We start from the raw sequence: 24,726 nt of genomic DNA on the forward strand, positions 1-24,726 counted from the left end.
AGAGGATTCACCAGAGACAGAGTGGGGAACAGAACAGGCAGATTGATTGAAATAACACTGCTGAAGGGAGCAGTGGGCGAGTCAGGAGAGGTCTGCTATGCCATGTGGGTAGCTCTCTGGCCGGGGGGTCAATCTTGTGCTGCAGTGGCTGTAGATAACTTCATAGGTTGCATCTTAACCCCTTGGGCCACCAGGTAGGCCCTAGGCTTCAATTGTTTATCTAGAGTATTTAATTGTTTTTTAAAAGACCTCAAGAAAACATGGCAAAATGTCTATTAAAATTCATTGGAAGATTTCTGTATGTTTAAATAGTTAAAAATTTGTGAAAACTATCATATAGAGAAGAAAATGCTTGGATATATAGTAGACTGTTGCATATGAAGGGAGGAATGTTGTGTAATACTGGTAAAAACTTGTCTTTACTGTAATTTTCTGTGAAAGTACCAAACAGCATGGGTTAGTATTGGCAAAGGAGGGATATAGATTGGGCACAGAAAAAATCTATATGATAGCTATTATTTAATGCTTAAAAATATTACAGGGTTCTTCTGAATGTTAAAAGCATAGCCATTGTCAGGAATTCTTCCCTGGCATTCCTGCTAGTAACATAAAAATGGATTTTTTTAACCTTTAAACTATCACCTAGTTCTATGACTCTGACATCAGAAAATAATTGTTTCTGTTGATTTAAAAAATGCTTTAGGTTGAATTCAAAATAGCATATTCATATCTAAATATTACAAATAAGAATAAAAATATTGGTAGTTTTTTACAGTTGGGATTATAATTATTTTACTCTATGAGAAATCTCATTGTGAGCGTTTGACTGCTGAAGTCTGGGCTCTATAAAAAGCAGAGAACTGTCAGGATTGAGATTCTTGGCTCTGTAAACTCAGGAGACCTATCTATATTTAGCCACATAAGATTATAACAAATGGCTAATGCTTTTTAAATATGTACACATATACCCTTACAGATGTCACTGCATTAGATAAGTGAGCAATTTCATAAACATAGTTTGCAGAATGTAAAATCCTATTAAAGAAAAAAAATTTACCCTCATTAATAGTAAAATTCAGTAACATTGATGATGATTGGTAACCCCAAAGATGAGTTGTTGCTTATAAAATAACATTATTCTTTTTTTAAATTATTTTTTAAATTTTATATATTTTTGACATTTTTCATTTTGCACAATGTATGTATTTTCATCTTGGTTATAGTCCCCATACAATCCCCACCTCTTACTCCTACTCCCTCCCTTGCCCCCACCCCCCCCACCCCCGTAGTGTGTCTTTGGTTTATAGTTGCTTGTTGATTTTGATCTTTACTTTATTATAATTGGTCTTTTTCTTGGTCCCTTAAAATAACATTATTAATGCTAGTGAAAAGTGAAGCCAGTGCTACAAGAGTTCTTACAACATTATTTGCAATACCAAAAGTTAAATATTAACTAAATGCCTTATAATAGGTGAATTAAAAATTATATTGATACAGTGTTTTTATGGACCTGTTAATAAAAATAATGGATTTAAATAGTTTATGATTTATGAATATGTTCAGTTCATGACTATTTGGTTAAATCATGTATAATATATAATTTCATAGAGACTTACTGGTTTTGTTTACTTGTGTACTTGTAAATGCATATAAAAGACTAAAAAAGAAAGTACCGGTACACTAGGACTCCCTTGGTGGGAAATTATGAGCAATCACTATTTTTCTTAACATAATTTTCTGGGTTTTTTTCCCCCCACATTTCAATGCATGTTATTTTTGCTAGGAAAATATATATGTTTACTAGAAAAGTACATTTTTTTGGGTGTGGAAGGAGAGCAAGAGTTTTGTGATTTTTGGTATTTGTACATGCATAATGACAAGTAGTTCCAAAAGTGGTTCAGGTATAACTTTTGGTTGGTTTAATGAAAGCAATGAAAACCAAGATGGCAGTTGGTTGTGACCTAGAGATAACGGCAGTTTAACCAGAGCAGTTTTCAAGCATGCAGCCTTTTTGTTTAGTGTATGTGTATAGTGTTCTATTATTTTAGATATAAAAAGATTTGTTTTTTTCCTTTTAGTTATTTAAATCTGTAACAAATTTAATATTTCCTATTCTTTTAGACATCACGAAAGCCTCGTGAAGAGCGAGATGTGTCTCAGTGTGAAAGTGTAGCTTCTACTGTTTCTGCTCAGGAGGATGAAGATATTGAAGCCTCTAATGAAGAAGAAAATCCAGAAGACAGTGAAGGTATCTCAAAATCCTAGATTTAGTTGAGACTTCAGCTAGCTCCAATGTGTAATTTTTATCTTAGTCATTTGACTACTTAGCAGTTGTTTCATTAAAGAAATAATATATCAGTGTTCTTATGGCATGGAGTCTTTAACCGTGAGTGGAATATATTTAATCAATCAACAGATAATCATTTATGTAGCAGCTGAGATGGGCCAGGTGCTACAATCATGAGATCTTTTAAATGGTTGTTCCACTTCAGACATTAGTGTCAATATCAATAAAATGTGTGCATCTGTATCAGTGCCACATTTATTTGTTCAGTTGGCATCATCACTTACATTCCTCTCTTTATGTTACTGCATTGATTTTGATTTATTTCATTTTTGATAAAAATCTTTGTCATATCTTTGTTTTCTTATAAAAATAATGAATGCTCCAGAACCATTTGTAGGGAAAAAAATCAACTCAAGAAGCTTAGGAGAAGATATAAAATTCTTTTTGTCACTTGAAATAATTAATGATAGTCTGTTGAAAAGGTATTTTGAATTTTTGTTAAAGAAAAATAAGTACCTAATTAATTTCAATTTATATTACTGTTAAAGTTTCTGTGGAATTCTTTTGTAAGTTAACCACTTCTGAAGTGTGAATCCTCACAATGCTTTTATTAACATTTTATCTATTATGTATAGAGCATGTTCATGTTTTGTATATGCAGATATTTTCTCCATTTTGTTCATGTTTTATCTTTAAATTACCAGAGTTTAAACTTTGTATATAATTAGAACTGTTTATGTCTTCCTTTATAGGTTCTTATATTTTAAGTTTAGGAAGTTCTAGATTTTTGCTTTATTTTTTTCAACGTGTTGTTGACTTTTAAAACTAAAATTTGTCTTGAAATGGGTTTTGACTTTGAACGGTAAGTAAACTTTTTTCTTTGAGGTGTTGTGAAAAATAAACCAGTGTTACAAGAATAAAATTAATATTGGAACAAGCTCACCCTAGGGTGCTGCAAAGACTGGGAGGCAGGATGGTTTGTTTATTGTACTTACAAGAATGTCAATTTTAATGGTTTTGTAGCTTGTAGCTAATATGCCTATATACATAAATTTATGTATATGAAGCCTGGAGCTTCATATACATAATTGTATGTGAAGGCTATATTGGTCTGCTAGGTTACCACAAGAAAATACCACAAACTAGGTGATTAAAACAGCAGAAATTTATTTTCTCATGGTTTTGGAGACTTGGAAGTTCAAGATCAAGATGCTGGGCTGGTTGGTTTCTGGTGAATCTCTATTCCTGATTTGCAGATGGCCACCGTATCAGTTTGTCCTCACGTCTTTTCCTCCTGGTGTCTCTTTATTTTCTTATAAGCACACTCGTACTTTTGGATTAGGGCCTCACCTTTATGACTTCATTTAATCTTAATTATCTGAAGGCCCTATTGCCAAATATAGTTCCCATTGGAAGTTAGGGCTTCAACCTATGAAGTGGGGGTGGGGGGTGCTGTATACACAGTTCAATTCACAAGACCTAAACATAATTATTGTAAGTGCTCTCTCTTTCAGAACGAGAATCCTGTCCATGCATGAGCTAACAAATTATCCAAAACTGACTTTTCCTTCTGTTTTCTTCCTGTTAGTTTTATCTTTTGTGTGAAACTTTTTTCAAGTTGTCATATATCTTACTATAATGTTTCCATCTAATCAAGTGTAGAGTGCCATAGTTATATCATGCCCAAATCATACATGTGGTTGTGTTGTGACATCTGGAATAATTTTCTCCTTGTAGGAAATGAACTTGTCACTAGAGTTGTGAGGCCTCTCTTCATTTCCTTTTGATTTCATTTGGAAAATGTCAAAGAAAAGGCAGTGCAATACAGTTTGCATGACCTATGATTCACACTTATTGGTAAACTTAAGGAGACAAGGTTCACTCTTTATTGTATGACATGTGGGAAAATGAAGGCAACTGCTGAAAGGAAGAGTCCCTGTATGTCTCTTTTCCTAAAATACATATTTGACTGTGTGACTGTCTTCACAGTTAGAAGAGTAAATCAGAACAACCAGAACTACCAAAATTTGGATTTGTTCTTATTTTCTCCTAAGTTATTCTTTAAGGAACTAAAAAAAAAATTTTTTTTAGGAAAAGACAATTATATTTGGCTATTGCTTGGTGAAACATGCCTTAGAAATATCCTTGTTCTTTTTTGTCTTGGAAGAAAAAAAATAATTGAAAAAGCACTTAAGTCAAATGATACTGTCTATTGCACAGTCACTAACATGACTTCCAATAGTTTGAATATAAATGACTTGTTGATTTGCCTTTGATTTTGAGGCTTTCCATCACGAGATGAATAGAAGTGAAGGTGAAATGAGGCTTTTTATTAGCCTTTTAACACTTGGTTTCATCTTTTATAATAAGAACTCAATACTTGCGAGGTGCTGTTCTGAGTTTTTGTTTTCTTTTGTTTTGATTTCATTTTGGAGACTTGAAATTTCATCTGAACTTGATGACTCATGCATCTAACTGCCTACTTAACATTTCTATTTGGATACCTAAGAGCCACTGCAAACCACATCCAAAGCTACCTACTTTACCTTCTGTTCTTTCCCTAAGTAAATAAGTGACGCTTTAGTAACTCTCTCATATACCCCACACAGTCTATCAGCAGAACTTGTCAGATTTCCTTTAGAGGCACTATTAGAGTCTTATCATGTCTCCCTGACTCCATTGATGCTACCTTGGTTCCGAGTTGTCATCTCCATTGCAGCACTCTCAATTAGTGTCCTTGCTGTCTTTTTTGCTATTGTATTTTTTCCCCCTTCACACAATGGTGAGAGTAATCCTTATATAATATAAATCAGATATATTTCTCTTCAAAATCCAGTGATACTGGGCCTCCCCGGTGGCGCAGTGGTTGAGCGCTGGGTTGCGAAGCTGCCCGCGGCCTCTGCAGCGCCGGTTCGATCCCCGGCTGCTCCCCGGCCACGGGAGGAGGGTCCCACATGGCGCGCAGACCTCTCCTGCCGCCCGCTGCTCCCCTCAGCAGTGTACTTCGGTCCTTCTGCCTGCTCTGCTCCCCGCTCTGGCTCTGGTGAATTCTCTCACCCTCCCGCACTTCTGACTGTACCCAGTGCATGTATAAACAAAACAAACAAATAAATAAATAAATAAATAAAACATGCCTCTATAAAAAAATTAAAAAAAAACAAACAAACAAACAAAAAAAAAACAAACAAAATCCAGTGATACTTACCCATCTCATCAGAATAAAAGCCAGAGGCCTTACTGTGACTTATGAGACCCCACATGAACTGATCTGTATACCCCTGTGACCATTCTGCCTGTACTTTTCTGCTTGCTCATTCTGTTCATTTGTTTGTTTATTACATATTATTGCCATGACATTATATATTACTTCCAGGTGTATAACATAATGATTCGATATTTATGTTTATTATTAAGTGTTCATCATAATAAGTCTAGTTAACAGAATTTTTTCTTGTAATACAAACTTTTAAGATCTTCGCTTCTCACAACTGAGTATTATTAACTATACAATACAGTATTACTAACTATAGTCACCATGCTATATATTACATCCCAGGAGTTAATAGTTTTTGTACACATAGTCATGCTGTTATTAAAATATATCATTTGATTAAAAAAACTATTATAAAAAGTTTAGAAAGGGCAGATTAGTAAAAATCATTAAACCATTGTTAATATTTTTTGGTTGTGTTGCCCTTCTAATATTTATATATATTTATATATTTAAAATATATTCACATATGTGTGTATATATATATTTTTGAACACATACAACTTGTGTTCCTTCTAAGCTGTGTCACCCGTACTCAAATAGCTCCCTGTGCTGTAGGTATTATATATTTGAATGAATGAATGTCTTTGTAGTGTTTTAATATATTATGCATTAAAAACATTTTTTCCTATATGGTAATTTAAGTTGTTACTTTATTTTATATGTAAGTGATATATTTATAGCTTCAATTTTCTGTTGTGCTTAAGGTAATTTCTATATGCTTCCTGAGGTTATATATATCTTGCCTCAAATTATCTTCTAAAAGCTTTTAAAATCTTTTTTCCATCTGGAATGATTTTTTTCTGTATGGTAATGTTCACATTTTCTTTTCAGATAGGCATTTCTGGGAGAGATAGTTTATATAGTAAAATATAAACTTATATATGTTAACTTTCCATTTAATTTAGTATCTGTTTCTTGCCATTGTCAGCTGTACAATTGATTCATTTTTTTCTGTCACTGTGACAGTTTTAAATATGTTGTTATACATGGACTTTATAGTAAATATGAATTATCTGGAGAGGCAAGTATTCTTTCACTCTAGTACTTTTCAAAATTTTCTCAGGGACATAATTATTTTATGTAAATTATAAATTTAAGAAATTTTTTTATAAACTATTGGGATTCTCACTAGATGTGTATGTATTTTATGTGCATGCATTATATATGTATATGTAAATAAATTTTAGGTGTATATGTTGTGTCATAGTCTACTTTAAGAAAATAGTTTAAAAACCTTATGCTGCAGTGAACATCTCTGTATGCTATTTCTAACAGTGGCAAGTTGGAAGTAGTCCAAGGATCCAGTAATAAAGGAAAGGTTAAGTAAATTTAGACATATTCACAACCTTTCATTCCCTTTATACTCAGCCAATATGTGAATTTGTTGTGTTTCATGCACAGTGCTTGTCTCTTGGACTTTGATCTCTGCCCTGATACTATTTATAGCCTAGTGGAAGAAACATTCAGAAATCAAATATTTATGAATAAATGTAAAATTGTAACTGAAACTGGTATATGTGCTCTAAGAGGCATAGTAGCAAAATTAAAATATGCTAAGAAAACGATAGAAGGCATTTTTAAACATGTGACAACTGATCTGATAACCAAATGAAGTAAAAGTGCCTTTCAGTAGGTGTAAGTGGAATAGTCCCTGTGGTAAGAGACACACGGTGTGTTCATAAAACTTAAAACAGGTCAGTGATCATGGAAACCAGATTGTAGAATGCAGACTAAAGCTTGAAGGACTGGCAGGGGCTTACCAGGCCCTGTAACAATGCCATACTATAAATTTTGGAGCTTTGTCACAAGTGTAATGAGATTCCACTGAAACGTTTTAAGAGGGAGGGGCAGAAGGGAGAGTGTATAAGTGAGTTATGGTAAAATTCTGCTTTTTCAAAGATCACATTGACATTGTTGTAGAGAATGGCCTGAAGTAGAAGGTAGGTACAGTTTATTTTGGGTTAGACTGGCAGTTTTAAAATTGAATAGAACTGGATATATTCAAGAAATTTTTTTTGTTTATTTTTAAGATTGATTTATTTATTTATACAAGCACTGGGTATAGTCAGAAGCACGGGAGAGAGAATTCACCAGAGCCAGAGCTGGGAGCAGAGCAGGCAAAAGGACCGAAGTACACTGCTGAGGGGAGCAGCGGGCGGCAGGAGAGGTCTGAGCGCCATGTGGGACCCTCCTCCGGTGGCCGGGGAGCAGCCAGGGATCGAACTGGCGCTGCAGAGGCTGTGGGCAGCTTCGCAACCCAGCGCTCAACCGCTGCGCCACCGGGGAGGCCCTCAAGGAATATTTTTTTAAAAAGATTTTTTATACAAAAACTGGGGTACAGGCCAGAGGAATGGGGGGAGGGGTGAGAGAATTCACCAGAGACAGAGCGGGGAACAGAACAGGCAGACGACTGAAATAAACTGCTGAGGGGAGCAGCGGGCGAGACAGGAGTGGTCACTGCGCCATGTGGGTATCTCCCTGGCCAGCTGGGAATCGAACCCGCGCTGCAGAGGCTGTGGATAGCTTCACAGTGCTGTGCTCAACCTGCTGCGCCACTGGGGAGACCCCTCAAGGAATATTTTTAGAGAAAAATCTGTGAGACATCTAGGCAGGATTTGGGGGTAAAATGTAAAGAGGTTTAAAAAGAGAACTCCTAAGTTTCTGATTTATTTATTTGGTTAACAACACTAGAAAAGAAGTTAATTTGGGAGTGTTGAGTCCAAGTCTAGTGTAGGACATACTCAATTTGTGGTTCTTTTTGAGATAGCTCAGTAAAGATAAATATATTTATAAAATGATACCAGTGAAGTAGATAAAGGCCACTACTATAAAATTAAATTAAAAAATCTGTACAAATTTTTTCAACAGCTTTGCTTTTAGGTTGTAGTCACCACTAGACACATGTAGCTTATGAGCTCTTGAAATGCATCTAGTATAAATTGAGATGTGCTAAAAATGTAAAATAATCAGATTTTGCTTAATACCAAAAAAGGTAAAACATTACTAGTTTAATATTGATTACATGTTAAAATTGTTAGTATTTTCAACATATTGTTAATTTTACTTACTTAGCTCTTTTTACTTTCTTAATGTGATTACCAGAAAAATTTAAACTACAGCCGTAATTCTCATTATGTTCCGATTGGACAGTGCTGTTCTAGAGTATCCATTCTCCTGGGTAAAAAGAAATTCACAGAAACAGGCTGGTAGAAATAAACCAGAATGTTACCATTTATGGGAATGGTTTTTGTTTAGTTTTGTTTTTCCATCTTTCTTAGTCTTCCAAATTCCATGTTAAGTTTTTTTTTAGTCATTAGACGCTTTTACGCTTTCAATTTCAGAAGGTCAAGACAATTTGATCTTTCTTTTTCATACTCTGTAGCAAACTTTAGTTTTCCCAATGGCTATAATACTTCATTGAGATCATCAAAGGATTCTAATTCATCCTGAACAGCTACTTTGAATCATGGCTCTGTCACCATCTGAAACATGTTCATTATCAGATTTTTATGCTGTATCATTATCTTTAAGGTGCTGAAAATAGTTCTGATACAGAAAGTGCTCCTTCTCCTTCACCAGTTGAAGCTGTCAAGCCCAGCGAAGATAGCACTGAAAATGCTACTTCTAGAGGAAATACTGAACCTGTGGCCGAGCTGGTGTCTACCACTGAAAATCCGCCCGGTGCATCTCCCTCTTCAGCAGTTCCAACTACAAAACCAGCTGAAAATGAAAGTGTGGAGACCCAGGCGAATGACAGCATCAGTGTTGAGACAGCAGAGCCGATGGATGTTGAACATCAGGAAAGCGGTGCTGAAGTGACTTCGGTTCTTGATCTCCCCACAACTACCAAAGCAGAATCCGTAGATGTTGAAATGAGGGTGCCAGAAAACAACCCCTCTAAAGTGGAAGGTGATACCAAAGAAAGAGACCTGGAGAGAGGTAGTGAGACTACAGAGCCTAGAGATGAAGATTTGGTTGTGACTCAACAAATAAATGTCCAAAGGACTGAACCCCAGTCAGACAATGATTCCAGTGCCACCTGCAGTGCTGATGAAGATGTGGATGGAGAACCAGAGAGGCAGCGGTAAGACTCACTCCATCAATGTAATCCTATTCTTTATTTCTTTGTTTGTGGGCTGAGTCATAGAATGGTACCCTTGCAGAAATTACTCCTGCATAAATATTGACAAGTTAAAGGTATTCTATATGTTGGTTAAATTGGGTTATATGCTTTTTCGTTTGTTTATATAATCAAGAACAATTGTGTGATTATTATTTTTTAGTGAAACAATTGTTACCCGCATTCTATATGATAAAAGAAAAGGGGGGAATCTCAGCTAATTAAGTTGTGAAATAGGCCACAGGTGATTGCTGTTCTTGGCAAGTGGAAGCTGTGTGATGCGGTGGTGAAGGTACAGATGAGAGACATCAGCTCCCACTTTGTTTGCTCTAAGCCCAGCCTCAAAACAAGACCTACTCTACTTATGTATTAGGTGTCAGAAAATGCTGAGAGGAGAAACATATTAAGTGTATTGGAAGTATTTTAGAAAGCATAATCTGAGTACAAGTTACTGTTAATTATAATGACTACTTTTTATCAGTTAAAACTTTAGATTGTTTACATTTATAATTTAAAATATTAGAAAAATTACAGAGTAAAACTATAAATACTTTATAGGAATATCCAGTACTATTTTACTTAACAGATTTAATGTCCCAGGTTCCTTTTTCTTGAAAGAAATGGGATTATCTAGAAACAGTAGAATGCTAAATTCATCTATATAATGAAGTATCTCATCTGAAATTAGGTCTGTGTTTTGATAACTATTTATAAATGAAGGAAAATTAGGATGTCAGTAATCTCAAAAGAGCATCTTAAAAAATGAAAATGATATTCTAGAAATAAATTAGATTGAGACATCATTTAATCAGAAACCTAATTCATCCTGCCTTTCTCCTCCTTTTTAATAAGAGGTAAATAATAAGTTACTCATCAGATAGCAGAATTATATTTAAAGCTCAACTTTAGTTGTCAGTCCTGGTATCATTGTGATTTGTCCTTATGGTAGATTTTCCATCAACCAGAATTGAAGTAGGGATTCTACTTAACCATTGGATTTTCCAGGAAATTCAGCCAACTAGGTCGCTCTCTTTCCCCTCATCTCACAAAAATGTAGATTTTATTTTAAAGGTCCCAGACTTTAACAGGAGTAAATAAATGTAAGTGGATTCTGGTTGTGTAGTTCCTTTTTAAACATTCTTTTTTGTGTTTTTTTTCCTCAAAGATTTATTTATGCATATAAGAACTGAGGTACAGGCCAGAGGTGTGGGGGTGAGAGGATTCACCAAAGACAGATTTGAGAACAGAACAGGCAGATTGACTGAAATACGCTGCTGAGGGGAGCAGTGGGCAAGTCAGGAGAGGTCCGCTGCACCATGTGGGTAGCTCCCCAGGCGGGGATCGAACTCTTGCTACAGTGGCTGTGGACAGCTTCATAGGTTGCGTCTTAACCCCTTGCACCACCAGGGAGGCCCCCCCTTTTTAAACATTCTTTAATGAAATATCTCATCTGAAATTAGGGCTATTCTGTGTTTTGATAACTAAATGAAGGAAATTAGGATGTCAATAATCTCACAGGAGGAGCATCCTAAAAAATGAACATGACATTGGCCTTGAAATTCAAAAATTCTTTGTGTAAATATATGGTGGTTTATAAATGACACTCTAATGCCAACATTACTTCCAAACTATCGAAATAGAAATTTCAGTTTTCTACATCTTTAAAATCAACATTTTTATGTAAAATTTAACTCATTTTCTTTTATAATACATTCTAAATTCTTATTAATTTATAATTTGTAAATACTCATATTCCACCAATAACTGACAATAAGCCAGAAATGTATTACACCAATATATATATAATTTTTTCAGTTCATGTGTTGGGTGTCCTAAGCTCAAGTGCAAGTACTGAATATGAGTGAAGCAGATAGAGTATAAGAAGGCAGGTGTGCTAGCAAGCAGAGAAACATGAGCTCATTTTACATGCCAGTCTAGCATGTATATATGTGGGTAGGAATGATGGTTTTGCAAGAACAGTTTTCATTTTTCTTGAATAACCAGGAGTCTAAAATTTGGGGTGAAATTCTAAATTTAAAGGTTGTCATAGCTTATCCAAATGTTTTAAAAAATGTGTTGTGATCCTAGCAAAGCATCCCATAACTGGAAACTATGTTGTAACCTGTGTTAGTGGTTAGGTTTTGTAACCTATGTTAGTGATCATTTTTTGATGGCTTTTGTTCACTTTGATAGTTTTAGATGATTCAATTCAGATAAATTTCAACCTATAAATCAGTATTGGGTTTCTTTAGCTGGAAAACTAGCATTATAGATTGCCTTTTCTTTACTTTTAAGATATCTTAGAAGGTTGATGTGGCATGTGTATGTGTTCATATTAACCTAGAAGGAATCATGGTGATTGCACCTTTAATGTCTTAACTAAAAATGTATTATCTTCTTTATTGCCTATTACAGAATGTTTCCTATTGAGTCAAAGCCTTCATTATTAAACCCTACTGGATCTATACTGGTCTCATCCCCAATAAAACCAAATCCATTGGACCTGCCACAGCTTCAGCATAGAGCAGCTGTTATCCCACCAATGGTAAGTTATCAATATGAGTAAGAAAAGTAAGATAAAAAAAAAATTGGAAACTTATTTCTTTATTTCTTTAATGAGTTCATTTAAAAAAATGTCAAATAGATATAAAATTTACCATCTTAACCATTTTGTTTGTAGTTTACTAATGTTAAGTGTACTCACATTGTTGTGAACCAGTCTCCAGAAGTCTTTCATCTTGCAAAATTGAACACTATACCAATTATACCATGACTTCTCTTTTCCCCTGTCCCCCCAACCTTACTAACCACCATTCTACTTTCTGTTTCTGTGAATTTGCCTACTTTAGATTATGTAAGTGGAATGATAATGGATTTGCCTTTTTGTGACTGACTTATTTCACTCCATATAATGTACGTAGGGATCATCCCTATGTTGTAGCCTATGTCAGAATATCCTTTTTAAGACTGACAATATCCAGTTGTACGTAAATTGTTGCATTTTGTTATATCCCTTCATCTGTTGATGAACTTTTGGGTTGCCTCTATCTTTTGGTGTTGTGAATAGTGCTGCTATGATTGGTACTTGATTTTAGTACCTTGTTTTCTCTAATATCCTCTTGAGTTGGGCTTGAGTTAAGAAGTACAAGGGTATGTGGAGGGCAGAAGTCCTGAATCTGACTTTGTGGAAGAACCCTTTTACATAACTGACATTTATATACATAGTATGTTGTTTTTCCAGATGGATTCATTGTGATGATTGATTGAAATGGTCATTTCCAATTCAGGAAAAAAAATTCTTTAACCATAAATGTTAGTGTTCCATTTTTATTTAGCTTGTTCGTGCTAAGATTTGAGTAGAATAAATAATATAATAAGGTTGAATATTTAGACTTAGAGATTATAGCTAACTTTGGTATACAATTTCAAATCTAATTTTTTTTAAAGATTTATTTATTTATTTATACAAGCACTGGGTACAGCAGAAGCACGAGAGGGTGAGAGAATTCACCAGAGCCAGAGTGGGGAGTAGAGCAGGCAGAAGGACCGAAGTACACTGCTGAGGGGAGCAGCGGGCGGCAGGAGAGGTCTGCGCGCCATGTGGGGCCCTCCTCCAGTGGCCAGGGAGCAGCCGGGGATCTAACCGGCGCTGCAGAGGCTGCGGGCAGCTTTGCAACCCAGCGCTCAACTGCTGTGCCACCGGGGAGGCCCTCAAATCTAATTTTTTACACTATACATTAATAGTGTCTGAAAGTTTGACTTACTTTTGATACTGAATTCCAGTTTGGGGTATTGCTCTTTCACTTAGTTGTAATTCCAGCTTTTGCTTTATTTCAGAGGGTATGAATTTCTTTTCTGCCTCACATAATTGGTAAGCGTTAAGGGTATGATTATTAAATGTATTTGTCCATTCATTGACTTATTCAAATGGACATTTATTGTCTACCCAGTTCAAGACACATTTTTAATGTTGTGGGCAGTATTTATATTATCACAGTCTTCTAGATTTAGAGATTGCTCACTTCAGTGAGAATGGCCTATATCCCAAAATCTGGAAACAACAAATGTTGATGAGGATGGAGAATAAAGAAACCCTCGACATTGTTGGTGGAAATGCACTCTGGTCTAGCTCCTATGGAAAACAATATGTAGGGTCTTCAAAATATCAAAAGTAGATATGCTATCTAATCCATTCCACTCCTAGATATCTACCTGAAGAATATAAAATCACTAATTCAAACATGTGTACATACTTCTGTGTTCACTGTAGCACTATGGAAGCAACCTAAATGCTTATTCACTGAGCAGTGGAGTAAGAAGATGTTGTATGCATACACAATGGAATACTATTCAGCTATAAAAAGAAAAATGAAATCTTGCCATTTGTGACAATATGAATGGAACTGGAGGAGATTATGCTAAGTGAAATAAGTCAGGAGAAAGACAAACACTGGATAATTTTACTCTTATGTGATTTATATAAAGGAAAAAAAAAAAAACCCACCACAAAGGAACTGACAAAACTAAACTAAAACAAACCCTAGAAGTGTGACTGCAAAGATAAGGATAGAGGGGGTGGGAGAGAGGAGGTGGCAACAAGCGGTAAGGGTCCTGTAGCCTGGGATAAAGGACTGTAGGTGCTTTGATGGTGAGGCTGATTTGGTAACATACATCTGAAGTGTGAACCTATGCCCCTAAATCATATATAGTGTTGTAAGCTAATGTTACCTTAATAAACAAAACAAGACTTAAGAGACTGGTCTTGATAATAAGGCATAGAAAAAATTCATGATTAAAGTGTGATGCTTTGTTGGTTAAAAAATATTCCAGGGCTTCCCTGGTGGCGCAGGGGGCTAAGCGCAGTGCTGTGGCTGTGGAGCTGTCCGCAGCCTCTGCGCCGCAAGTTCGATCCCCAGCCAGCCAGGGAGCAACCCACATGGTGCACTGGACCTCTCCTGGATCACCCGCTACTCCCCTCAGCAGTGTACTTCAGTCTATCTGCCTGCTCTGTTCCCTGCTTTGTCTCTGGTGGGTCTTCTCACCTCCCGCGCCTCTGGTCTGTGCCCCAGTTCTTGTACAAATAAATAAATCTTAAAAAACATATATTCCAAAGGTATTTCAGAGGAAAGAGAGCTTCCTTCATAATGAGATACTTGAGGAAGACTTCACATAGGAAATAATATTTTGGTTGGACCAAAATATTTCATTTGGTTTTATAAGGTTTAGGGAAAAAATCCACTTACAGTAATGTAAAAACATGAAATTTTTAGATAACAGTTTTAAAATGTCAGCTCTTTACTCTTCCCAGGACTGTTTTTTATTTGTGACATAATTGATTGTGGTAGGGGCTTGTCCTTCATGATGTGGGAGAGAAAATAAACATATAATTGCAAATAGTGGTAAGTGCTGTGTACTGTGAAAGAAATGGAACAGGCTGTAGTAACAAGGGAATCAGGGAGGGAGTCACCATATTTTACTGGATGATTGGGGGTGGCCTGTCTGAAGAAATAACATTTAATTTCCATCCTAAAAGAATATGTCAATGAATTAGTTGTGGGAGGAGAGGAGATTGATTAGTAGGATGACTGCTAGTTTTCTAGGTTAAGCTGCTGAATTGAGTTTCCATTTTCTCAGATAGAGAGCACTGAAGGAGAAGCACTGAGTTTAGAAAACAAATAGTACACTTTTGACTATGTTGCGTTTCTTTGAGATACGCAAATGGAGTTGTTAGGTAGGTAACTTTATGAGTGTGGAACTTGGAGAAAACTTAAAGTCTTAAAAATAGAAATGCATGATCTATTATCATATGGATGATATTTAAATCCACAGAAGTGGGTGTGGTTACCTGGTGAGAGGACATTGGAAAGTGGACACTCAAACTAGCCACCAGGAATTTGACCATCTTATGTTAGAAGCAGACAAATGCATTTTACACAGCACTGTGCTCAAACCGCTGCGCCACCGGGACGACCCCAGACAAATGCATTTTAATTCCTGGTTTTGATTTTTTTAAATGCAACTTTTGTGATTTTTTTTTAAATTTTTTTTTACGTCATTGTTCATTTTTTTTTTTTCAAAGATTATTTATTTATACAAGCACTGGGTACAGTCAGAAGCATGGGAGCAGAACAGGCAGACCTACGAAATACACTGCTGAGGGGATCAGCCTGTGGCAGGAGAGGTCTGTGTGCCATGTGGGACCCTCGCCCGGCGGCCAGGGATTGAACCGGCGCTGCAGAGGCTGCGGGCAGCTTCGTAACCCACTGCTGCGCCCCTGGGGAGGCCCAACTTTTGTGATTTTTAGTGTTTGTTTTTTTAAAGTAACTGTCAGTTCAAGCATTACACTTTACGATTACTTTGTTTAAAAAATGGTAAAGATCACTTAAAACAGTAATATTACAAGCAATAAGCACTACTTGGCAACAGGTAGTATTTATTGCTATGTTGGTCATTGGCATATTCGGAATTCTTTTCTTCGTATAGGTTTCCTGCACCCCATGTAATATACCAATTGGAACCCCAGTGAGCGGCTATGCCCTCTACCAACGACACATTAAAGCAATGCATGAATCAGCACTCCTGGAGGAACAGCGGCAGAGGCAAGAACAGATAGATTTGGAATGTAGAAGTTCTACAAGTCCATGTGGCGCTTCCAAGAGTCCAAACAGAGAGTGGGAAGGTAGGTAGTACTGTCACCACAAAGAACTTTCTTGAAGAGAAATAAAATTATACTCTAAAGTGTAGTGTACTTTGTAATTTGTCAGCCTATCATTAAACCTGTCTTGAACAAATAAAATTGCTTTAAATTGATCTCAGTTGAAAAATCAAGGAATATTAATTTTGACTACTACAGGATGGTAGTAATGTTTTTAGTAGAACGCTTATTAATATGAATTTTCTGATCTTCATCTTTATGCTGGGAGACAATTAAAAGCCATGCTTTATGCTGCATCCATCTGAGTTTTCAGAGTAAGTGAGAATTGTTACCCTGTCCTTCAAGCAAATCATCTATAAGAGGGTAATATTCTCTTTCTCTGCTATTACAGAAGACAACTTTGTGTAGTGTATAGTGCCAGTCAGACCCAGTCATAATACTCACCCCAACATTACCAGCTCTGCGCCCATGGGCAAGACATTTAGCCTCTTGGAGCTTTAGTTTTCTTATCTGTAAAATGCAATGTATATACATACATATAAAACAATACTGAATGTTTATTTTTTTTTTTTACAGTTGTAATCCCAGCAAGTTATCAGGCAGCTGAGCATTATTTCATGTGTATATATGTATAATATAATTAATGTATATAGCACATACTAATTAACATATTAGTGTATACATAGTATAAGAGATACTAGGAAGGTACTGTTATGTCAAGTGACAGATTTGAATTGGTACATGATACACTTAGTTTCTTTTAAAAAGGAGAAAGGGAGTGGTTTCTAAATTTTAATAAATTCTGGCATTTTTAGAAATTGACATGTGTTTTCCTTAAAGTCAACTCATGGACTACATGCCCTGACATGCTTAGAATGTTTATGGTTTAGTTCTTTTAATAATGATACAGAAGACTCTTTGTAGTATCTCAAAGAGTTACAAGCTTTAGAACACTGTGCATCTAAGGTCTATATAATATAAACAGTAACTCTGGTTCTTCACTGATTCTGCTGATTCCCTGTCCTGATTCCTCTGTACACCAGAGACTTATATAGTTGTTACTTGATGTAGTGAATCTGTTACTTTAGATTTTTAAATATAAGATTGTTAGTGTTTTAAGTATACATTTTATTCTAGTAAAGGTGTGAACTAGAGTGATAATCCTCACCAAGGATGAGTTTGTAACAGCTGCTAAATGGTATTTCTTGATTGATAGTAGGAAAAGAAATGGCAGTTTTTGGGCTTTTAGTATATTGCATCTAGAGAATTTTTAATACCTAATGTAGCAGTTGACACAATGTGTCGTTACATGTTGAAGAGATCAGTTACATGAACTAGGGAACACAAATGGACTTGGGAAAAGTGCTGCTTTTGCGCATTCCAATGATGAGCCAGTCTGTCATTACGAGAATGAAAAATTAGAATAATTTAAAAGTCTGTTAATTTACTCCTTACATAAATGATTCAGAGTAAATTTTGTGAGGAAGAATTAAAACCCAGAAAAATTACTTAAATGGTGTTTGCTAATCTGATGCTAAAACTTAATGTTATTTAGTTAACAGCATTTGGATCATTTTAATATGAATATTGTACAGTTATCTTGGGACCTCAATATCTTTTCTTGATCTACTTTAAAAAATAGAATTGGAGAGACTGAGTCAATCTAGAACTCCAAAATCTAAGATTCCAAACTTCACTTCTTCACTTCTCTGTGTTCAATCACATTAATCCATGTGGTTAGATTTGATTGGTATCTCTGCTCTTAATCATAAAGAAGTGGTCTTGAAATCAAATTTTAATTATATTTTTAATAATTTGACAGCAAGATGATGTGATACCAGTTTGGTTCAGGGTGACTGAAAACTAGAAGAACTGATTACATTTTATCCCAAGGTTAATTACTGTTTTTACTAATCTGCTTAGTATGTTCATCCAGTAGTTTACTTAACAAGTGCCTAAAGTCTCCTAAATTTATTGCTCATTGTATTAGCATAGTCTTCCTGAATAACATTTTATATATTGCAGTTCAATTGCTTGTCTATAGAATGTTTGAAATGAATGTTTTAAAGGTAATGTCATAAAATAGTTTTAGAATGTTAAAAATAGTGAGAATGTGAATTTACCTATAAAACCTCACCAAACTGCTATTGTCCACCTGAATTAAGACCATGGTTTTGGCTTGTTCCTTCCTGGTCTCTTTTAGAAAGCAAAAGGCAGCACCTAAGTTTTGCAACTGTTTGATTGTATTCATCTCTTCTTAATGTCAATGGTACAAATAATTATTGTAGATAAGCCCTTTGTAAATGGCCTAAAGTCTTTGCATGTGTAGAAAATCTTGAAAAAAATCTTAGGGGAGAATTGTCTTCATGTTACATTAACATTTACAAAAGTTGGCCTCTGCTTTACTTTCATGCCTTTTTCCTACAGTGAAGGAACTCACACACTGTTAGAGATAAAAGTAGAATTGAACTAATGCAGGTTATAATAATCTGTACAGTCAAAATAAGAATTCCTTTATGTAACTGAATCTAGTTTATATTTTTTTGTTTTTCTGACTCTAGGTACGTAGTGATCCAAGTAGCTATATTTAGAACCATCTAAATTTTCTCCCCCTTTTTTTCTTAACATTAGTATGAAAAGTGAATTTTTCTATATAATTATAAACTTACTGGAAATGGTGAAACAATCAGACAGTGAACTTATAATACACTATAAATGTTAAATTATCTAGAAAGGAAGTATGATTTTCCTTTGAAGTTGGTTTATTTCCTGAATCTGTTTGCAGAGGATTAGGACACTTAATAATCTAATTAATTGTATTGATGTGAGAGAGAAAGCACAGTCATTGTGAAATTCAACTCTTAGCTCTTGAGGGAGACATTATTGTATTGTGATCTAGAGTTCGGGGGCCAGGAATTGCTATTATTAAAAAAAAAAAATCCCTGTGGTCATATTAAGTGTGATTCTTCTGAACCTCAATTGCCTCATCTGTAAAATGTTAATAATATTATTAGTCATGAGAACTAAATGAGATAATTTTGCACACAGAGCAGATATTACTATAATTGTTTCCTGGTTTTTAGAAACATTTCACTAAACAAAATAACTTCATAATCCTTGAGATAATGAATCCCCATTTGAAACCAGTTAAAAACCTTCCACTTAATAATTGAATGGTAGAGTTCATCCTATCTGTGGATAGGAATGATCAGGGTGCCCATTATTACAGCCATGCAATAAGGAAAAGGGGACTCACGAGGTTAGGTATTTTAAGGGAGAAGACAAATTATTATTCATAGGACAAGATTACCTAGAAAACCTAAAAGAATTAACAATTATAAGAGGTAAAAGGAAAGTTGGTTAAGTTTCTCAAAAAACTCAATATACAGAAAGTCACATTTTATATATCTATAATAATCACTAGTTTCCTCAATTAGTAAAGTCATTATTATAAAATATAAATTCAGTATTATAAAAAACTTATAAAATTTATATTCATAAATTCAGTATAAGTCCAATGAAAATCCAAATGACTATGTTTTGAGGAAGTAGTCAAAATGACTTTAAGCGTAGATTTATTTGGAAGAATAAAGGGATAAGATCTGGTAAGCAAAGGGATAATAAACTGGGAATTTGTTCAAACAAACCATTGAAATGTCACAAATCTAAGTGAGGGTTAATTAGGGTTGCAGATGATTTTCACTTTGTGATTTTCTAAAATTACTTCAATATGTCAATTTTATTTAAAAAAGGAAACAGTATTGGTAGAATTCTTTAAGTCTTAATGTGACATGCCCTTTAAATACTTAAAAGTTTTAAATGCTTTTGTTGTAAGTTATGTGGAGTAATTTTCATTAGCATTAGTGCAGTAAAATTCATAATTGTATAAGCTTGTTGAGGTTTTTTAGATTATTTTAATCTGCATCTTTGGAAAGGCTTCTTCTGTGTCTTGACTGTAATTATCATATTAAGTAGCGAACTTTAACAGGCTAATTATAATGGTTGAAATCCTTAGAGATCTGACATCTGTCTCAGGCCAGACTTGAATTACAAAATGGCTCAATAATCTGATGTTTGCCTATTGTGATCTTATTGCATATGAAAACACTTGATTCTCCTAATGAGAGGAAAGAAAAGTTCTTTGTCCTTTAAAAGGAAAATTTAACTTGAGGATTTTATTAGGTTATAGGTCATAGTGATGATGCATACACAGAAGATTTAGTCTTACAGGGTTTCGTAACCTCTCTGCGGGTGGATTCCTCCCCAGGGAATTTTAGACCTTGATATTAGTATATATTTGGATCTAGCCCTGGATGGTGTGGGCTTGGTCCTTTCACACTATTTTAATTTGGGGTTCTTCCCTTATTTTGATAACTTTAACTTTCATAGGAAAATCAGTCGCCTATATGCCTTATGCTGAGGTCAGACGTGCTCTAGAACAGGAAGCACAGATGCTCAATACTGCAGCAAGGTCAGCATCACCGTGTAGGCTCTCTCCAAGAGAAGTCAGTAAAGCCGCTCCACAGCCTGATATGAGTACAGCCCGCTATAGTGTCCCGCCAGGTAAATATTGTTCCTCTGTGCAGTGGCTGCTGGCCATCTACCTACAGATATTAGACCTGGGTGGTTTAATGAACTGCTCTTCCAGGACATGATCTTGCTATTTCAAAATTATGTTCTTGTTTCTCTGCATTCCATCATCAGTTGTATTCAGTTGAGCTTCACTGGGCCTCTGGGAAGTTTGTGTTCATACTTGAATACTGTGACATTGACTACATTTTCTTTTAGAGTACATGAACTTTGTAAAGATCTTGGGATTCCCTTTTCCTGCCCTTGATATTCAAGTGTTTGTGAGAGCCAGAATCAGTAAATATTTATCAAATTATGCAAGATCCAACGAGGATGTGTGACTGGTTGCAATCATGTCTGTATATTCTACAAAGTTGTAACATCAGCTATACCTTTGCCTTTTTTCTTACCTCCATTGTGAAGTCCGAGGAATGATGGAGAAAGAAAAAATTATTAAAGACTATTGTTTGCATATGCTAAGCAGAAATAGGTGAATATTAGCTTGAAATCTCTGGTTTGACAGGGAGTTAAGTATTTCATCCTCACAAATACCATTTGTTCCTGAATGTGTATACAAGTTTAATTCGAGTGAAAGAGACATTTAAAATAGGAGTACTCATCTTCGCCTTCATCTTGCATTTATACTTTGTGACTTTGAAAATTCAAGAGTGACTGAGAGGTAGAATGTTGCAGATTAAATGGACAATTTTAAACCTTTTTTTTTTCCCTTCCTTTTTAAAGTCCTCCAGCCTGCTCCACATCAAGTGATAACTAATCTCCCTGAAGGAGTTCGCCTTCCAACAACTCGACCAACTAGGCCACCTCCGCCTCTCATCCCATCATCCAAAACCACAGTGGCTTCAGAAAAACCTTCTTTTATACTCGGAGGCTCCATCTCACAGGTAAAATGACTTCTAGTAATTTTTCTGGTGAATTACTTTTTTAAAAAACTGTGATCTGATCTTAGCTTACAGTGGTTCAGTCAATCAGTTTTGACTAATGTGTACAACCAGTGACCACACTCCTGTCAGGTTATGAAAGTTTTCCCTGCATGCCAGATAGCTTTCTCATACCCCTTCCTAGACAGCCTCCACTCCCTCCCACAGCTGAAAGCAGTTGTTCACTTTCTGTTGTCACAGATTTTGCCTTTTCTATAAATTTCATAGAAAAGAAATTGCACAGTGTGTACGCCTGTGTTTGTCTTCTTTAATTCAGCATAATGGTCTTAGGGATTAACCCAGGTTTTTTAGTCAGTAGTTTCTTCCTTTTTATTGCAAAATAATATTCCCTTGTATGAACTTACCAGTTTATCCATTTTCTTGTTAGAAACCTGAGCTGTTTCTAATTTTGAGCTACTATGAATAAAGTTGCTATGAAAATTCTTGTAGGCCATTTGTGGACATAGGTTGTTGTTGTTGTTTTTTGTTTTTTTTTTTTTAAGATTTATTTATTTATACGAGAACTAGGGTATAGGCCAGAGGTGTGAGAGGGTGAGAGAATTCACCAGGGACAGAGCAGATAGCAGAATAGGCAGAAGGACTGAAATACACTGCTGAGGGGAGCAGTGGGCGAGACAGGAGAGGTCTGCCGTGCCTTTGGGAATCACCCTGGTCAGACAGGAATCGAACCAGCACTGTAGAGGCTGCGGACAGCTTCACAGTGCTTCACTCAACCTGCTGCGCCACCGGGGAGGCCCTGTTTTTATTCTCTTACATAATTCCCTGGTGTGGAATTACTGGTATTCCACTGGAATTCCCTGGTGTATGTATGTTTTTCCTTATACTTTTCCTGAGTGGTTCTACAATTTTACACTGCCACCAGCATTGTTTCAGTCTTTTGCTGTTATCAGTCTTTAATTTTAGTCATAGTAGTGGGTGTATAGTAATACTTCATTGAGATTTTATTATGCACTTCTTTGGCAACAAATGATGTTGAATATACTTGCTGTTTGTACATCTCACTCTGAAGTGACTGAATTATTATCTGTTTTTATTGAGTCTTTGTTGTTAGGTTCCAAAAGTTCTCTATATATTGTGAATGAAAGTTCTCTGTGGAATATGTGTCTTCAAAATATTTTTTCTATTTATGACTCATGTTTTATATTCTTACTGATGTGCTTTGATGAGAAGTTTTATGTTCATATATGTTCTTTTTCTCTAAGAAATAGTTGTTTGCTCCAAGTTGTGCATATATTCATCTCTATTTTCTTCTGAAAGTTTTATAGTTTAGGCTTTTATATTAAGTCTGTGACCTATGTCAAGTTTTTGTATTCAGTGTGAGATCAGAATGGATATTTATTTTTCCATTTGGATTTCCAGTTCAGTAACAGTCTTTGAAAAATATCTTCTTTCTCTTACTTGATTGCTTTAGTCTTTTTGTCAAAAGTGGTTTGACTAGTCAATTTCTGGACTCTTCTGTTCATTGATGTACTTGCCTATCCTTTTATAGATGCCACCATCTTGATTACTACAGCTTTGTAATAAATCTTGAAATCATGTAATATTACTAAAAGTCTTGTAATGCTTTTATTTTTCAAGAAGTTTTTGGCTATTTTATTTCTTTTGTACTTACATATTATATAATCAGTTAATGTCTACAAAAATTGTGGGATTTTCATGGAATTGCATTAAATCTGTAGATTAATTTGGTACAGGATTGAACACCATAAGAATATTGAATCTTCTCATGCATTAATATACTTATCTTCCCTTTTATTTAGGTCTTTAATTTCTTTCAGTTGTGTTTTGTAGTTTTTTCTGTAGTGATTTTTATACATTTTGTTAGATTTATCTTCAATTAATAATTTTTAATGTATTTTATATTTTCATACATACTATTTTCAAATTTTTCTTTTTCCATTTCTTGCTAATATATAGAAATAGTTCATGTTTACATTTGATTTCCCTCCTGCAGTATTTCATACCTATTCTAGTAGATTTTTTTGTTTTGCTTTTTTTGGGAGGTGGGAGGAGCAAAATTCTTAGGATTTTCTATGGATGCATGTCATTTGCAAATGAAGTTTTACTTTTTGTTTTCTAATCTTTATGCCTTTCCTTTTTCTTGTTTTATTGAGCTGGTTTGGATAGAACTTTTAATATGGGTTTTATAGAAATGATGAATTATGGATATGATTCTTTGTTGCTGATCTTAGTGGGGAGGCATTCAGGATTTCACTGATAGGCATGCTAACTCTAGACTTTTCATCTATACCTTTCCTCAAATTGAATGTGTTTCTTTATATTATTAGTTTGCTGAGAGTTGTTTTTTCTCTCTACTTCTTGGGCTTTTGAATTTTAGAATTTCTTTATGGTATTTTTTAATGGTTTCTTTCTCTTTGGTGGCATGTCTCTAGTGAGACATCTTTTCCATATTTTCCTTGAATTCTTTAGTTACGGTTCCCTGCAGTTCTTTGAATATATATAAAATAGCTGATTTAAAGTCCTTTTGGTGGGTCCAAAGTTCAGGGATATTTACCCTCTCTTCCCCCATGTGTGAGTCATATTTTTTTTTCCTTTGCATTCCTTGTAATTTTTGGTTGAAAACTGGACATTTTAAATAATGTGCAACTCTGGAATTCAGATTTTGTTTTCTTCCTAGGGCTTGTTGCTATTTGTTTTGTTTATTTCCTTAGTGACTTTCCTAAACTAATTCAGTGAAGTCTGTATTCTTTGTCATGTTGGCCTCTAAAGTCATTGTTCTGTTTACTTAGTGGTCAGTAATGATTGTACAAATTTCAATAAAGGCCTAGAACCAGTTAAGTTTCCCACTTTTTGCTAGGTCCTCTCTTGCCTGTTGGGGCATCAGCAGGATAGTTGACAATT

At 35.1% G+C, this 24,726-nt stretch overlaps 1 protein-coding gene across 16 annotated transcripts in view; it reads left to right on the forward strand.

Moving 5' to 3' along the window:
• Positions 1 to 24,726, forward strand: part of NCOR1 (nuclear receptor corepressor 1) — a 159,800-nt gene that overhangs the window by 91,641 nt on the left and 43,433 nt on the right. For 9 of the 16 annotated variants that reach the window (XM_054689594.1, XM_054689592.1, XM_054689593.1 and 6 more), the window contains 6 exons: positions 2,122 to 2,248; positions 9,093 to 9,645; positions 12,097 to 12,226; positions 16,165 to 16,360; positions 20,726 to 20,899; positions 21,647 to 21,807. In XM_054689594.1, coding sequence (XP_054545569.1) covers positions 2,122 to 2,248; positions 9,093 to 9,645; positions 12,097 to 12,226; positions 16,165 to 16,360; positions 20,726 to 20,899; positions 21,647 to 21,807 — 1,341 coding nt within the window. The remainder of the gene's footprint in view (positions 1 to 2,121; positions 2,249 to 9,092; positions 9,646 to 12,096; positions 12,227 to 16,164; positions 16,361 to 20,725; positions 20,900 to 21,646; positions 21,808 to 24,726) is intronic. The other 7 variants (XM_054689598.1, XM_054689599.1, XM_037494495.2 and 4 more) reach the window with 3 other exon arrangements.

This window comes from Talpa occidentalis, unplaced genomic scaffold, assembly GCF_014898055.3.
Source record: "Talpa occidentalis isolate TD23 unplaced genomic scaffold, MPIMG_talOcc4v2.1 talOcc4.7, whole genome shotgun sequence".
Classification (NCBI taxonomy): Eukaryota; Metazoa; Chordata; class Mammalia; order Eulipotyphla; family Talpidae; genus Talpa; species Talpa occidentalis.